Raw genomic sequence first — 18013 nt, forward strand, 5'->3', positions numbered from 1 at the left:
AACTGTTACACCTGAATGCAATCACCATCAACCTATATAAACAGTTTGTTTTAGATTACTTTGCTAAGTATTGCCACTCTTTCTCAGAGCATACTGAACATTATTCTCCTGTTTGCCTTTGTCTTTTATTATCTGCTCATTGTGATTTGTACCAATGCACCACTGAGCCCCTCAGACTGTATGCTCTTCAGACAAGCCCACGCTGCATATTTCTTCAGTGCAGGTTAAGGCAATTAAACACAGAATGCAACACAACGGCATTCGCATCATGAAAGACACAGAAAGTCTCAAAATGGACATTGCAGCTCAGCACATAACTGAAGTGAAATGTACCGGAGATATGATGATTTCTGAAATAAAACACTGCTTGAAAACAAGGCAAAATTATTTGCTTGGTTTATCCACGATAATACATTATTTGATGTTTATGAGTAAAGATGGATTGATTAGATTGAAAACTGGCAGGCAAACTCCTATGTTGTTTGTTTGATTACACCATTAATTTTCAAGCTGTGCTTTGCCTTAAACATCGTTACAGTGTCTTGTGGAAAGAGCCGCTCTGGCATGTCTGTCTCTCTCCCTACTAATATGGCCTTCTTTCCTCAGTAGAGAGAGAGTTGGGGGAGAGGAGCAGAGGCAGCAGAGAAGCCTGACATCTGAATGACAAGCTCAGCCGAAACGACAAGACTGACGACGGACTCTTGATTTGCTTATTGATTAGAGCTGTATTCTCCAACCCTAGTGTTTTTTTTCCCATCAAAACCCTCACTCAAATTCAGCAGAGCCACCATCCCTCCGTCCACAAACATCAGAGCCGTTTTGAGGCCCTGGTAAAAGGACAGGAGAAGGAACGGAAAATGGTGTGGGTCTTGCTGGACAATACCAACCCTCCAGTTGTCGCCACAGTCCCCCTTAGGAAGATGACTCCACAAGACAACTCCGAAACGTTTGTGGAGCCTTTTGAGTGGGCCACAGAGAACTATCAGTGGGACGAGAAGGACTAGGCAGTTCAACAGCTTCCCCTGCTTTCTGAGGAGGCTTAGCTGGCTGCTCAGCAGCTCTCACTGCATTCACAGCTGAAGTACACAAAACTATCCTCCATCAGGTCAGCCGGACCCCTGAGCAGTGATTCTACTCACTAATGCTCTGAGAGTTCAATTAGTCCTCTGCGCTCATGGCAGTGGCTCACCTGGCAGCAAATGGTGGGGGGTGGGGGGGGGGGGGTGCAGGAACCACTAATTACCAGTTTGACTAATCAAACTGATGGCTTCTCTAGCTCTCATTCTCTCCATCCCCCTTATCAGCTCTGTGAAACCAAAACATTCCCCAAAACATTTTCCCCATGCCATTACTGCAAGTACAGGGCCCTGTAACCCCTCCACTTCTCATCCATTGTCCATAGCGCAAAGCCTGGGCAGGTGTGTTGGTGAGGCCAGGCAGCTAGCTACCGTTACATATGTTCAAAATAGGTCATACAAACTACAGCCGATCAACTAAAGGTTAAGAATAGTGTGACAGCACTTTGTGCTGTTTTTAAGAGCATTGCTGCTCTCCAGTTTCATTTCCCAAATTCTTTGGCCAACCACAATGTTATTCCTCCTAACAAACAGACACATGTTCTGCTCTCTCTCTTTATTTTTCACCCCTTCACTGTAATATTTTATATGACGAGTTTACATCAACGTTAACACACAAAGGTAATAAGAGGGGTCGGTGGGAATCATGCAGTGTCTTGGCTTTTAAAACACTCTTTCTTCACCTATGACTGTGTTTCTGTGAACAATAAAAAATACCATCATCAAGTATACAAACGACACCACCATGATGGGGCTGATCTCAGGCATTGAGAAGTCTGCCTACAAAGAGGAAGTGCAGCACCTGGCCGAGTGGTGTTCAGATCTTCTTAACACCAGCAGGACCAAGGAGCTCATCCTTGACTTTGGGAAAGGCAGGGAGAAACACGCTACACTACACTCTTCATCAATGATGATATGGTCGAAAGAGTTCCATTTCAAGTTCCTGGGGTGCTGCACATGGCTTTGAGAAAAGACCCAACAAAAATGATAACCGATTTGGTTACATAACCCCTCCATAAGAGGTGATCTGGCCTGACCATAGTATCACTTAAGATGCTCTATGTGGACAGCGTCAACCTGAATGGGAAGACTGGGACACCTGATAATTGACTTGATTAAGCTGTTTTACCATTCAGGCAGGCCCTTTCCACCTCTTCGCAGCAAAACAGGTATCAGCCCAACACAGTGGTTGTGACCTCATCCAAACTTGGTGGAAGTTTTGCATTACACCCCTCTGTTGATGGGTCAAATGGAGCAGGTGAGAGGTAAATTGTTCTCCTTGATCCGACCAGGTATGCCCCCATCGTGTGAATACCTCATTGATGAGGATATGGGTGATTGCAGGTGTCTTAGCTGTATGCAGAGCAAACATCTCCACCCATTTGCTACAGTAGTCTACAATGACCAGTAGATGTTCATTTTGATGTGGGTTCTTGGGCAGTGGAACCATAAAATCCATTCTCAGCATGTACCCAGGCTGCATGACAGGAGTACAACCCAAATTCCAATGAAGTTGGGACGTTGTGTAAAACATAAATAAAAACAGAATATGATGATTTGCAAATCCTTTTCAACCTGTATTCAATTGAAGAATTCAGTGCCTCTGGATCATTTAATGGTTGGATAACCTCCTCACATTTTTCAACGAATGCTACATGGTCTTGCTCTTGCCTTTGTCTCCATACTTGGGGAATTCTAGTTTGATGGGTGGCCTTAGGTGAGTACTGGATGGGCTGTCACCAACAGAACTTGTTTGAGGTTGTTGAGCTCCAGTGATATGACTAATAGGATGGGCATATGGAAATGGAGTAGAAGCTATGGGCGTCAAAGTTTGAAAGCGTTTCTCCAGCTTTTTATCCCTCCTTGTGATGCAGTCCAGCACAGATTTTCACATCTCCTGCACTTCCAGATTTATAACTTTTTTGAGCTCCTCATGTTGTCACTGTAACTGGTACAGCATGACAACATGAGAAGCCACTCCTCAATGACTTTGTCATTCTGATCAAGCTCTGGCTTCCAGACTGTAAACTCCCTCTTCCATAGCCTGTAGGCATTTGGCCAGACTGAACTGACTGCCATCCTCAGGAGGTGGGGGTGGAGGGAGCAATGGCCATTTTGGAACATCCTCTTGCTCAACTGCAGAAATCTCAGGCTTAGAGTATGTGTACTTGGTCAGACAAGACGTCCAGTTTGGCTTCCTCTATTAATACTACACTAGAGCCCCCCCGTAGAGGGCAGGAGTAGCAACACCCTCCTAAAGCCCACGGCTTTGAGAAAAGACCCAACAAAAAAGGATAACTTGGCACACCAGAGAGGCATCGGAGCCCTACAATTCCCAATGCCTCCACAGAGCCACCACCATCTGCAGTCAGCCATCACACCCCTTCCACCTAGCTCTTTAGTTTGGTGCCCTCTGGGCGTCGATACAGGTGCATCAGTGCCCATACTGCCAGACTGAGGAATAGTTTCTTCCCCAGATCAATAATCCGTCTTAATTACACTTCAGGATCTTCACTCCTACACGCTCCAATAAACTCCACTGACCAGCAGCAGCTCTGAGCACTTGCTTACAAACTACACTTCAACTACTAATTAATATTGCACATTGATCACTTAATATAACATGTAGTATAGTAGGTGGATTATGGTGTGGTATAGTTACATTTGCACCTTATTCAATTTACATAGCATTAGACAGAAAATGAAGCTGCTACGTTACCTGACTGCCAGCATCTGCTACTGACTATCGCTATATGGTCGCTGTTTACCGATGGCACGTCACTTTATACTGCAACGTGCCAGCAGTCACTGTATACAGGCACAATTCCAGCCCTGGTGCTCCATCCTGAACTGTTCTACTACCCCTCCGCCCCAGAATATGCACATACTCACGTCACAGGTGTGTCCACATGCACCCAAGGCTACCTTGTATATTTGTTCCTCTGTGAATGCTGTTCGTCTTATTCTATTTCATTTTTATTTTATTGTAATTTGTATTTCTCCTTTTGATTTAGGTAGCTTGTAGCAAAGTGCACACAGAATCTCATTGTACTTGTACAATGACAATGAAGATATTTATATTCCTATATGATCCTATTTGGATATTTATAGTAAAGAAGAGCATGTACAGCATCTGAGTGCAGTTCTTGAGTCCTGAAGATGGTGGAAGATGGTCAGGGCTAAACCTGATGAAGTGTACTATTGGATAGGTGGTGGTACAGTGTGTGGCCTTCCACTTGGGTCATGGACAGGTGCATCCCTAAATTGATAAGACTGATGAGATTGCGACCTGTCTGTGACCCAGGACCAAAACGGAGGTGAGACAGTTTCTGGGGTTGGCTCGCTATTATCACACATTTGTTTCTAAATATTCGGACGTCACCAGCCCGCTGACTGATCTCGCTTAAAAGGGGGCACCAGATCTGCTCCTGTGGAAGGAGCAGTGTCAGCAGGCTCTTACTCAAGTTAAAGCAGTGCTTTGTAGGGGTCTACTGTTGAACTCACCTGACTTACTCTCCCTTTGATCTTGCTGACAGGTACGTTGTACAGGGGGCCGGGGGCTGTTGTTTTTTTTTTTGGTAGATGGGGAGGATCACTCGGAGCTAACATGTGATATGTTGTGTTTGTACTATTTTCAAATAAATGCAGAGTTTAAATGAAATGCACATCATTGCACTCTGTTTTTATTTACATCTTGCAGTGTCCCAGCTTTTTTGGAAACATGGTTGTAGCCATCACTCATCTCATGTGAAAAAGTAATCAGTGCAAAACAGTTTATGAAGACACTGTCACTGTCCAAAAAAACAAGCATTCCCACTTTTTTGGATTTTACACTTTTCTTCATCATTTGAACACGGCAGCATTTCTTTACATGGTGTAAGAATTCCATTATAAACGGACCAGAAGAAATGCTCCAAAACCACCCTCAATAAATTCTCTTTACATTAACTTACATTGAAAATAAAGAATGCTTCGCCCACTTCTGTAAACCTGGCAGTTTAAAGATTTGTTTTTTGATATTGTTTTTTTTTTGTTTTTGGACAGTGACAGCATATTAGTTTAGAATGATTTGATGTCTCTCTTTTTAGATAGATAGATAGATACTTTATTGATCCCGAAGGAAATTTAGGGTTTTAAAAAAAAAATAAAAAATTTAATTAAAAATTTTATTTTAATGGTCCTCAGTATAAAATAAGACTGTAGCTGAAAAAATAGACTTTCTGTTCCTCTAGAATAACATGGACTTTTCACAGTGTATAATTTTGGTTATAAGAACAGAACACTAGCCCACCTGTATCAGGTGTAAGTATCACAGAAAAAGCTTTCTAGAATAAACAGATGAAAAAATCCCTAACATGCCTGTTTTAGGAAAAACCGAACTGATGGGCAGTTCAAATGTGGTGTAAACATTAATGAATTCCATTTGAGATGATAAATGCTCTCAAGCTGCAAAGACATTAGTGTCAGAGGAATGAGGGGCAAATATTCTCAGTGTAACAATGAGATAGAGACATTTCCTGAACCAGGGGTAGAAGAGGCCATATATTAAGGGATTTAAAGTTGAATTGATGTAGCCCAACCAGACAAACACTTCAAAAAGTTCTACAGGAGTGGAGAAGTTAATGTGAGGTTCCATTAGGGAGTTGACATAAAACGGCATCCAGCAAAATATGAATGTGCCTACAACAATGCCGAGGGTTTTCGCTGCCTTGTTCTCACGTTTCATGCTTTGGGAAACCTTGTTTAAGCTCGTCTCATTTCTGCTCTGCTTTGTTCCCTCAATTTTCCTTGCGTGTCTTTTTGAAACCAAAAATATTTGAGCGTACAAGCAAAACATGACTGTGCAAGGAGAAAGGAAACATAACAAGGCATCCAGAGGCCCCCACAGTGCATTAAACACAAGGTTACAACTTCCCATGCAAGATATTGATTCAATGTACTCATCCAGATTTACTACATTTGCTTTTGAATACATGAGACCGTAAGAATACCCTGCGGCTGTAATCCAGCTCACAGCGACCATCACCCATGCAGTAGGTATGGTTATTCTTGTCGGGTACTGAAGCGGATGGCACACAGCCTGATATCGGTCTATAGCAACGCACATCAGGTGAAAGGTTGATGCAGAGGTGAGAAAAATGTCAAAACTAGAGTGCAATAAACAGAAAGCTTCTCCAAAGTACCAGCACCCATCCACAGATCGGATCATGCTGAACGGCATAACAATCACACCCAGCAACAGGTCCGCCAGGGCTAGAGACATCACCAGCATGTTGGTGGGCGTGTGAAGTTGTTTGAAATGCGCAATGGAGATGATGACCACTGAGTTCCCTAGAATGGTCACTGACATCGCCAACACCAGTAAAACATATAACACAGATTGAGCCGCTACACTGTAAAAGCTTCTCACACAAGACACGTTAGACTCAGGATAACAGTACTCCTTCAAATCTGCCTCCACCAGGAAAGATGAGTTTGTAGCTTGCAGCATCCTGCAGCCTCCCTTAACACGCAGAAGATATAGAGGTCGGTCCTAGAGAGACTCCTCCACTGTGTTAGATGGTGCTGTGTGGAATGGTCCCTAGTTATGGAAATGCAACAACTTATATTTGTTTCCTGTTCAAGGAAAAAGACCACCTGGGAGACTCTGGTCCAATAACAGCACTGCTCAGCTGAACAAAACAAATGGGCGAAACAAACTGAACCTTTAATGACTTTTTTTATGATTAATTACTTAAATATTCTGTGTCACACTATTTGTTGAAATGTATAGCAAACTTAAATTCCCTGTAGGCCTGAAAACAAAATATGTTACATTTGCAAACAAATGTTCTTTACACAGTGTTTGTGTAATTTATTCAGACGTTAGTAAACTAAGCTGAAAGTGTATAATTTATATCTTTTTCACCCAATATCATTTTGTGGAAAACACATTATTTTTCAATATTTGGTCAATTTTTAGCAAAATAAGTATTCTAGTCTCTGATGTTGGCATGACAACAACCAAGCTAAAAGATGCACAGGTGTCAAGGTTAGGATTGCTTCATTGCATCTGTTTCTAACAGTTTTGGAGATCTGAGTTGTGAATGAAAAACCTCAGCTCCTGAATGTACTTTTCCAAAACATAAGAAAATAAATAAAAGAAAGTAGCCAATGTAACTGTTTGCCCTTTTATGATGAACTAACGATTATTTCTTCATTTGAAGACTTTGTCCCCACTTTTCTGTCTTTCATTATGCAAATGCTGCTGCGTTTCAGATTGCATATCAGTTCCACCAGAGTTACTAATTGATATATTGTAATGGCTTAGTAATAAAGCTTACATTTATGAACTGAAAAATAAACCTGTGATTTGATTCAATAAATAATTTGAGTATTCACTTCAGGATCATATGAAAATCTAATGTTCATTTATTCTGACATTGTTCACTTGGCTTATTTGTAAATCATTTTGAAGCCTACCAGGCTTCTCTAGCAGCTGCAGCTTTTACCTGAAAGGCTCCCCAGGAACTGTACTAATACTTTTCGTATAGTATTTTGTTTATTTAGGAAATCATTTTTGTGGATGAGTACGTTTGTATATATTTTGTATGTAGTCAGTTTATTTCTTGCTTTTCACAAAACTAAATAACTCTCAATTCTTAATTTATATTTACTACCAGAAAGTAGAGGTCAACACGGATCCCCGCTGGACCCACCACATTAACTAATGACTGTAGGTGGGAGCGGGACTAAGCACACCTGAAGAGAAATCTGGCAAATTAATGAAGAGCCTAAATAAAGTAGAAAGATCACTAAATCATACATACATTATATATATATATAGAACAAAGTCCTCCTTTGCTATTTAAGCATCTGTTCCTGTGAAGAACTCACAAATTCTTGCAGCTTACAGAGACGGTGGGGCCTTCAGTCTGATGACCACGGATGTCCAGTAAAAGACCAAAAATAACCGCTCTGTGGATTAATTCTTGGTTTGTGTTTACTGGGAATAAATGGCATTTGGTGGAGTTACTCACAGTGAGCCTGACGACCATGACTGCCGTGTTATTTCAGCAGAGAAGAATGTATTTGTGATTAGAATATATCAGATGCTGGACGAGCGGAACTAGACAAATAATTCTGATTTTCCGCTGGAGGGAGATGAGCGGTGGGCAGGAACGGGACTGAAAAGACAGTCCCGCGCAGACGTCTTCCTGAAAGTTAAATGAAAAGTAAGATATCAAATTTGGAGACCGAGCAGGTTGCAACATTTTTGTGTCTGCCTCTGTAACTGTTTGTGTTGGTGTGATTCCTTTCAAACTGTGGTGTAAGACGTCCGACTTTGTTTTCAATAGCAACAGTTTGTGTAAAATACAAAAGAACTCTCTTTTTACAACTTGTCCGACTATTACAGTTGACGAGTTCTAATACAATTGATTGAGGTAAAATTGATTTGTAAAGGACTTTATTTATTTATTTAAATGTTATTTGGCCTAATAATATAAACCAAAACATTTCAAACATGTAACACTGTGTAAGCTGCAGATGACGTTGGTTAGGTTTATGCAAGAAATGTAAGGCCTGTTGTTCTTTGGTCACCAACATTACGCTGTGTGTTATAACCCACGCAGTCATGGCATTGCTAGATGTTTGTTTGAACCAGCACACATTTCACACATCGAACTAAACTAGCGAAACTGGCTTAGACTCATGACATGAGTGTTCACCAAGCTGTAATCCAGGTGTGAAATTTCTTACCATAAAAAATCTGTTATATAAACAAGCTACTGTTTCACACACAAAGTCTTCTCCTGTCCTATTTCAAGGGATTGTATCCCTGTCTTCTGCCCAGTCTTCCCTACCAGGATATCTTCACAAATGATGTATTCTGACAGTGTTTATTTATGGTTTACGTTGTCAGTTCTTCAACTCAACTGTTTTCTATAAAGGCTCCCCTTGCACGTTTCATCAGATTGTACAGCACCTCATGAATGTCCAAAGTTTACTGAAATTTGCAGAAATCTGAATACAGGAACGATATAATAATAATAATGATAATAACACAACTGACATTTAAATATTGCTCAACCTTTCCACCCATAAAGACGTTTGCTTTGCAGAATTACTGAAGTACAAAGTTTGAGTTTGTCGAGCGACAAACAGATCTTGATATGATGATCTTAAATGCTTTCTGGAAGCGTGGATAGAAAAAGCCGTAGATCAGAGGGTTGAACATGGAGTTGAAATAGCCAAACCACACCAGGGCATCAAAAACCTCAACAGGAGTTGAGAAGCCAAGGAACGGATCGATTACAGTGGTGAGGAAAAACGGCAGCCAGCACAGCAGGAAAACCCCCATAACAATGCCCAGAGTCTTAGCTGCCTTCCTCTCCCGCTGCTCCGACACTTGGCTTTTCTCGCCAGATGTCACAGCTGTTCCGACAGATATTACTTTTGCTTGTCTTCTTGCAACGTAGAAGATTTTAAGGTAGAGGCAGCTCATTATAGTTCCTGGAATGTAAAAGTTAAGAAGCGGTGCAATAACGCCCCATTCCTTATTAAATACCAAAGCACAGTTTCCCACACAGGGGTTTAGCATGTGTTCATCCAGGTCCATAACATTCACCTTTGAAAACACGATCCCAAAGCTAAACACGCATGAAAACAGCCAAATGACTGCGATGCACACAGCCACATTGGCATTTGTCACCTTCATTCTATAACTCAGAGGTTCACAAATGGCCACAAATCGATCAATGGATACCAAACACAGGTGCAGAATTGAGGCAATGCTTAACGTCATATCCAAACTGGAATGGATTTGACAAAAAAGTTCACCCAAGAGCCAGCAGCCTTCCACCCACCTCACCATACTGAAGGGCATGACCAGACAGCCCAACAAACTGTCCACCCAAGCTAAAGAGAGGATGATGAAGTTAGTTGGAGAATGCAGCTGTTTAAAGTGGGAAATGGAAACGATGACAAGCAGGTTCCCGAAGACGGTCATGAGGATCGCCAACAGCATGCAGACGTACATGGCCACTCTGAGCACCAGGAAGCGATGCTTGCCGGCGCAAGAGTCAGGCTGGTGAGGGAAGCAGAGAAGCACGTTCTCCACATCAGTTTTATTCACGAACAGCATGTCCATCCAAGCCATTCAGAAACGGTCCTTCTTCAAAAAGCTTTCCAGGTGAAAAAAAAACAGCACACAAATATCAAAGAAATGCAAAACTCAGGCATCAACAGTTAGAAAAAATGATACTGAATATATTTTAGGCTAATAAATGACATTTCTATCTAGCAGAGAGTCCAGTAGATGAACCGTCTACCCTGCTTCATGGTGGCTTTTATACGTTTCGTTTTTTATGAAAGCAACAACGCGTCACCAAGAGAAAAGCTCCAGTTCCTCATCTCAGCACCAAGAGGCGATTAGCATCAGAGGTTGGGCAAAACATTAACCAATCACAATCTATTGTCGCTGGCAAACATTCAGTAAATGATAATAATAATAATAATAATAATAATAATAATAATAATAACAATAATAATGATGATGATGATATGAAAATAAAAAAACAACTAAATAAACTGCTTTTCTTTGAATATATTTAGGTACAGCTGAAGGTTTTCAGTTAATGAGACGTGTTGGGTTACAGAGGCCTGAAAAATGCTTTTCTTAATTGTGAAACCATTTTAAATTTGCTGTTTAGCTTAAACATGTTGCATAAAGAAATTAGATAGAAATGCAGGAAACTTTAATTTTTCAAAAATTTTAAATTTGAAAGATTTAAGAAATTTTACTGTGTTTTTTTTTCACATTCTGTAAACAGTCAAATCTACGATTGAGATCAATATTTAGGATTTGGAATCTAATAGAGGAAAGTTTTAAGACTCATAGCTAAGAAAGTATTTGGACCCCATTTTTTTTTTATTTTACACGACCTTTTCATTAATAAAGTTTTTGCTTGGATTTTTCATAGGAACCTATGGCGCTCTAGTTGAGAAGGTGTTGAGTGACCCTTTTGATGTCGTATTGACCTACGGCAGGGGTGTCCAATCTTATCCACAGAGGGCCAGTGTAGCTGCAGGAGCTCACCTGTTCAGTTGTGTGAAGACTGAGACCAATTATCTTAACAAGGTGAGCTCCAGCTTGTTTGGAATGAAGACGTGCAGAGCCACGTTGAACCCTTGTAGATCAGATTGGACACCACCTCCATAAGGTCCTGATTAGACACTTGCTGGGTTAAAAGTACATAGAAATGACAGGAGCATAATGCTGACATAATACTTATGACACCTACAGCAAAAACATGGATGACGTCATTAAAGAAACTGCCTGTGAAATAAATAAATTCTTAAAAATGTTCTTTGTGGCCGTTTGTACTCTTTACTTCTTCAGACACCTTGCTTTGTTATTAGGATAGACCTTAATCTTTGAGCAGATAATATTATTTTCACAAAATGTCATACAGTCCATTACAGTCTTGGTAATTCCCCTGGCATTTCTGCTATAGTATAACAGATATCTCCCACTCAGTGTCCTCAGAAAGAGTCCCACAGCCTTTCCACTCTGTGCCCATTCATGCTATGTGGTATGTGCCCACTAACCCGGGCCCTGATGATGGCCGTGAGAGCCTGCAGGAAGGTGGGGTCCGAACACAGAGCAGTGACGAACCCCGGTGAGGGCGGTGGGAAGAGAGCCACGGGTGAGCGGAGAATGGTGCACAAATCCCGACCACCGCTGAGGGACACGAGTGACGGTGAGAGGAGGACATCAGCCACCAGAGAGGGGACAACAATGCCCACAAGAGGCATGAAAGCGGGAAGCAAGTCCCAAGCCCACCCCCTGTTCCGGAGAGAGGCCACTCCACTCCACCTGACATCTGATCCAGGTGGATGGGCTGTGGCGCTCGGGTGGCGAAGGGAGGAACTCAGTACTCGCTTCCCGCTTTAGGGCCTCTTGTGGCCGTCGTCATCCCCTCTCTTGCTGCTGACATCGTCCTCCCGCCGTCACTCGCGTCCCTCAGTGGTGGTCGGGATTTGCGTACCATTCCCCACCGTCCCCTCACGGCTCTCTCTCCGCAGTTCTCGCCTCGCTGGGGTTTCATCACCGCTCAGTGTTCGAGACCTGCGTTCCTGCTCACGGCCATCATCAGGACCCGAGAAATGGGCGCATGCCACAGAGGCGTTCATTTTTAAATCAAACTTTATATCGCAGTTGATAAGTTCTCCATGGTGACACCAATGCCATGAACTTTCCCAGTAGTCTCACTTGGCAATGTAGATCATCAGCAACACGCTACTCTGATAAACCAGAAATACAAAGAACTACAGAGTCCGTTGTCATGGCACTAATTCAGTATCATAACCTTGCGTGAGTGTTAGGTCAGCTTTGCATTTGTTTTGACAAAAAAGCTGTTATGACAGTCGATTCTTGCTGGAATCCGTCTTAATGAACTGCAGAGCATCTTTTGGAAGTGGTCACCTTTGTCCACTTTTATCTTCAGCATTGTGTCAGTTATTTTGATGTGCCATGTCATTTCAACCTGGCATCACGTCAGGACTGATATCACTTAAAATACACACAGCCTTTATAAGCATCTCTGCCAGTCTATGTCATTTCTCATGACAGTGTTGTCAAGTAACCTAAAGAACACTGATCTCAGGGTGTTACCTGGGTTATTCTCCATCATATGTGTAAAAGCTATGTCTTTCTCTTGTCAACATATCAAATATGTGTAATCGACTTTAAACGTTTGATACACCTGATTGACACACCCGACTCAGCTCATCGGCTAATTAGCAGGGTCTTCATAAACCGAATTCAGAGCATTAGATGATGGTAAACGTTAATCTTTGCAGTACTTTGGCCTGGAACGCTTCCAGTTTGGCATGCCTGACCAAAGGGATGGAAATATGTTTGTTTATGAACAGCGAACTGGTGCCACACGTTTTTACAATCTGCAATTTGGGATCTGTCTGTTGTCAGTGTCAGGACAAAATGTCATAATATCTCCTTTTTTTTTGCATGATTTGAAGTCACCAGATGAGCTTTACGTTGTTTCAGAATTTCATGATGAATGGACCAGTAGAAATGATCCAAAATAATTTGGAATAAATCATTTTTCTTGTAACTTAAATGAAAAACCGGTTCTTAAGTTTTCTTTCATAAATAATCACTGACAGCTAAAAATGTGTAATGTATATAAACTTCCATCAAAACGTTGGAGGAAGACTAAGACTACGCCAGTTTGGTGGTGATGGAGTTAATGGTTCTCAGTAAATGCAAAATGTTAATTGGACAGACTTCTGTGAGACATTTAAGATATATTTTAATAATATTCACAAAATATAGAGATGAGTAAATGAATTGCCGATATGACAGTGTTTACCGAAGATTTAGATCTACTATTTCCCATTTCAATACACAGCTTCTCTGAGCTAATGACTGAAATCAAAAGTCAAAAAGACGGTCCGCCTCGATGTTTAGGCCTCAAATGACCTGAATATCAACATCACACTGATGAAGATATGACGACAGTGATAGACACACATCCTTCACCGAGTTTTGACCGAGTTCTCTTTGAATTCTCTTTCATTCATCAAATTCCTCCAGCAGAGAGGTCCCCAAATCCAGAAAACATGCAGCTTTAATAGTGGTTCCTTTATTATTATAATGGTTGTCATTAGGTCTTATTAAAAGGATGATTATGTTAATATGCTTATAAATATCCCATTTCCCGAATTAAAACACTGACTCGGAACGTTATTAGGAACACTAGAAATCTCAAGTTTCAAGTTTGTCATTTGCACAACATGTCAGGACATTTATGCATAGAAATGCTTGTGGTGAGGCTCAACTAATCACTCTACAGACAGTAAATAAGTAAAATATAAAAAAATAAATTGAAATATATTAAATACACACAAAATATAGAAATATACACAAAATATAGAGACTATGCATTTTAAAGTGGCTTGAGTGATGCAGTGTTATTGTTCTTTAAAGAAGCTTAGTGTTATGGTGTTGTTGTCCATAGCAAAGATGATATGATATAATAAAATAATAATATAATTATATTAATAATATAATAATGCTGACAGGGTGACTGAGTGAAATGGTAGTTGGGGATGGCCCCACAGCTTCACAGCTTGTTCAGAAGCCTGACAGCCTGTGGGTAGAACCTGTTAGAAGGCCTAAAGCATGCAAAAGACTCAGTAAAGCACACATTTTTCAACTTTTTAAAATTCTGTTTCATTATTTAAGTCAAATGTGTTTTCTTATGCTAAAAAAGATAAATCTTTCAGTTGGTTACATGACATGTCATTAAAAACTGAAAAACTCCATATGAAAATATGAAAAATATAGATAGGAATGAGCTTATTAGGAGCTTTTCTCTGAATTTGAACACAGAAAGGGGACCCGCATAGCACCATTCACTACAGGCAACTGTTTCCACTGCAGATGTCTTTGCAGACTTGTAGACAGCCAGAATTATTCAGATCAATTTCACATTGAAGAACCGAACAGCACCCTAAAGAGGTTCCATATGAAGAGCATAGTAGTGCACTGTTGTATATTTCTGTGTGAAATTGAGAAACTAAACAACAAAGTCACATTTTTACATGTTATTCATTTACACATAAGAAAACGGTACACATTACTTAGTCACCTGGGTTTATGGGACCCGTTCCAACCCAAAATTCTATGCGTATATTTATGTTTGATCACAATCTATATTATTATTCACCCATCGTGCAGTAAAACTGCCAATTTTAAGCAAGTTCCTGCCTCTAAGACAAGTGGCTATCAAAGTATTAAGTTGTTTGCGTCACTGAGGCGGAGAACATATCTTGAGATGATGATCTTGAAAGCTCTCTGGAAGCGTGGATAGAAAAAGCCATAGATCAGAGGGTTACACATGGAATTGAAATAGGCCAACCATATCAGAGCATCAAACACGTCGACAGGGGTCATGAAGTTAAGGAATGGGTCGATCAGATTGGCCATAAAAAACGGCAGCCAGCAGAGAAGAAAAAAACCCATAACAATGCCCAGAGTTTTGGCTGCCTTCCTCTCCCTCTGCTCTGAGGAATGGCTCGTCTCACTGGGCTTTACCACCGCTGTCCTCTCAGACATCACTTTCGCTTGTTTTCGTGCAACAAAAAAGATTTTCAAGTAAAAGGAGCTCATGATGGTGCCCGGAATGAAAAAAGCCACAACTGAAGCAACAAGAGTCCACTGTCTGTTAAAAGTCAAAGCACAGTATCCAACACAGGAACTGATCATTGTCTCCAAACCCAGAGTGTTAACTTTTGAAATCACAATCCCAAAGCTAAATGTCAGTGAAAACAGCCACATGGTGATGAGACACACTGCTATTTTACTGTTCGTCACCTTCATTCGATACTGCAGAGGCTCACAAATGGCCACGTACCTGTCAACAGACACCAGACACAGGTGCAGGATAGAAGCAATACTTATAGTCATGTCCAAACTAGAATGTATTTGGCAAAAGAAATCTCCCAAGAACCAGCAGCCTTCCACCCATCTCACCATAGTGAAGGGCATGACCAGACAGCCCATCATACAGTCCACCAGTGCTAAAGAGAGGATGATGAGGTTCGTGGGTGAATGCAGCTGTTTAAAGTGGGAAATGGTGATGATGACCAGCAGGTTCCCGAAGACAGTCATAAAAATAGTGACCAGCATAAAAGCATACATCATGAATTTAAGCACAGAAAAGCGATGCACCCTGGGACAGGAGTCGGGCTGGTGTGGGAAGCAGAGAAGCACATCCTTCACATCAGCTTCAGTCATATTTGTCATTAGGATGTCCATTCAATCCTGAATTTCCACAAAACAACTTTTTTAAATCCACATTAAAACAGATGATCTACAGGCACTTCTCCATGCATGCTAGCCAAATGGGGTCATTTAGAATAGCTCCTTGACTTAAATACGTTGTGATTTTAAAAAGTTAACAGCCCTTAGCCAATAGGAACATCTAGATTATTACCAAATGGCACCATACATGCAGAGTTGGGAGTGGCTTGAACATCACTGGGAGGAGGTGCATCATTTTTTATGCTTCAAGAACAGAATAATGATTTTCCTAAAAATGCTTTGAACAGTGCGCCCTGTTGAACCACAATCAATGTGGTCAAGTGGTTCAGTCTTTTTCAAAGTGACATGCTTTTTGCTGTATTTAGACCCATTTCTCTTTGATCGCTCCCTCCACCCTCCTGTAATCCATAGTGTCGAATACAGAGGTGCTAAATAACAAAGTACTTTGTTGCTGAACTTCAGTACTTTTAGCTATCTGTACTTTACTTGAGTATTTCTGTTACTTAATACTTTTTGCGTATTGTCACTACATATTCAAAGCATGCTTTTTGCTTTACTCTATTTTTTTCTCTCTAGCTACTCAAATCAGACAAACCAAGTTAAACCAGCAGCCCCCATCCCAAGTGATATTGCCCCGGTTTACTGACTGAAATCGAGACTTATACGGTGGATAGAGATTAGGTGAAGCTGAAGTTAGCTTCATTTCCTCCTTCCACCTTAAACGATGTAGCAGTTTTGTTCAGATGCCTGTACAAACATTACTTCAGTGCATCGAGTCATTACAGGTAAGATATATATATAAACCATAAACTTGTTTCACCTGTTAGATTCAACTTTCATGTAATCTTCATTTGCGTCTGGTTTGAATGATGTGCACCTCCAACCCTTAATAAATAGATATCCTGTTTAAAAACTGAATTAGAAATTATTTCTCAAGAAATACCATGACTTTTTACTTCACATGCATTTCTGAGCATATACTTTTACACTTCTTCTTGATGTTTTTACTAGATTACTAGTACTTCTACTTAAGTAAGGGACTTGTCGACTTCTGCCACCTCCAGTCAGATAAATTAAGGCATTCAATACACACTCAGCTACAATTACTATGAAGATTTTCAGTAACACTTTCTATAAATGTTACGTTTGTAATCATTGATACACATTCATAACATGTTCTAATGCATTTATTAGGCATGATAAACGTGCCTATAAATATTTATAAAAATGCATTAGACATTGTAGCCATAGTTATTATGCATTATGTATTGTTAAAAGAATGCATTATAAGTACTGTTCATAACACAATATGAGCTCATAACTCGTATTTTTCCACTCTAAGTAAAGTGAAGCGTGCTGGACTAAAGCCTCCTCCAGGGTTCAGACTGAGGCTTCAAGTTGAAGAATTTACTGAAACATTAAAACACAATAAAGCTCATTACAGGCTTCAAATGTCAGAGTTTAAACTAGAGCAACATCAGAGTTTCACCCAATGTGGGAAAGTCAATGTTCACCACTGTTAATGTTCACCACTGTTAATGTGCACCACTGTTAATGTTCACCACCGTTAGCCTGGCACTAACTTAACACGGCTTATAATGCATTATAATAACAATTCATAATGTATAATAAACATAGCTATAAAGTGTAATTCAGTGTAATTCATTTTTCTGAATATTTACAACCATGTTTATAATGCCTTATGAATGCATTATGACGTGTTATAAATGTGTTTTTAGATGCTTGCACACGTGACATTCATAGAAAGTGTTACCAGATTTTCTTCTCATGTAAATACCTACACCTAGTGGGATGATGCTCATCTTCAGGGCCACATTTACTCACAGAAACCTGGGTCAGGCCTTTATGTAGCCCACAGCACTGAAGCAACTCTCGTGGCATGACAAATGATATGTGGGTGAGACCATTAACCCTCGTTTCAGACTCATTTTGCATTTGATACAGTGGACTTTAATATTCATAAAAAAGTCTCCCATTAACCTTTCAGTACATTCATGGAATCAGAGTCAGATCTCAGATCTCCACTCACTGTCCACTCACTGTCCACTCTATTTGACACACTGACCTTGTCGGTCCACCTTGTAGA

At 40.6% G+C, this 18013-nt stretch overlaps 3 protein-coding genes across 3 annotated transcripts; all 3 read right to left on the reverse strand.

The window, feature by feature from the left end:
* Positions 1-5517: 5517 nt before the first annotated feature.
* Positions 5518-6567, reverse strand: LOC108432793 (trace amine-associated receptor 13c-like). The gene has a single exon (XM_017706898.1). The coding sequence runs from the start codon at positions 6565-6567 to the stop codon at positions 5518-5520; it is 1050 nt and encodes a 349-aa protein (XP_017562387.1).
* A 2613-nt stretch (positions 6568-9180) lies between these two features.
* On the reverse strand, positions 9181-10215 carry LOC108432817 (trace amine-associated receptor 4-like). The gene has a single exon (XM_017706925.2). The coding sequence runs from the start codon at positions 10213-10215 to the stop codon at positions 9181-9183; it is 1035 nt and encodes a 344-aa protein (XP_017562414.2).
* Positions 10216-14868: 4653 nt separating this feature from the next.
* Positions 14869-15900, reverse strand: LOC108432816 (trace amine-associated receptor 3-like). The gene has a single exon (XM_017706924.2). It carries the CDS (start codon positions 15898-15900, stop codon positions 14869-14871), a length of 1032 nt encoding a protein of 343 aa, XP_017562413.2.
* Positions 15901-18013: the final 2113 nt, after the last annotated feature.

Source organism: Pygocentrus nattereri, chromosome 4 (genome assembly GCF_015220715.1).
Source record: "Pygocentrus nattereri isolate fPygNat1 chromosome 4, fPygNat1.pri, whole genome shotgun sequence".
In the NCBI taxonomy this organism is placed as follows: domain Eukaryota; kingdom Metazoa; phylum Chordata; class Actinopteri; order Characiformes; family Serrasalmidae; genus Pygocentrus; species Pygocentrus nattereri.

Excerpts from the sequence above, each read along its gene's own strand:
- LOC108432793 (XM_017706898.1), bottom strand. The coding sequence starts at position 6,567 with ATGCTGCAAGCTACAAACTCATCTTTCCTGGTGGAGGCAGATTTGAAG.
- LOC108432817 (XM_017706925.2), bottom strand. The coding sequence starts at position 10,215 with ATGGCTTGGATGGACATGCTGTTCGTGAATAAAACTGATGTGGAGAAC.
- LOC108432816 (XM_017706924.2), bottom strand. The coding sequence starts at position 15,900 with ATGGACATCCTAATGACAAATATGACTGAAGCTGATGTGAAGGATGTG.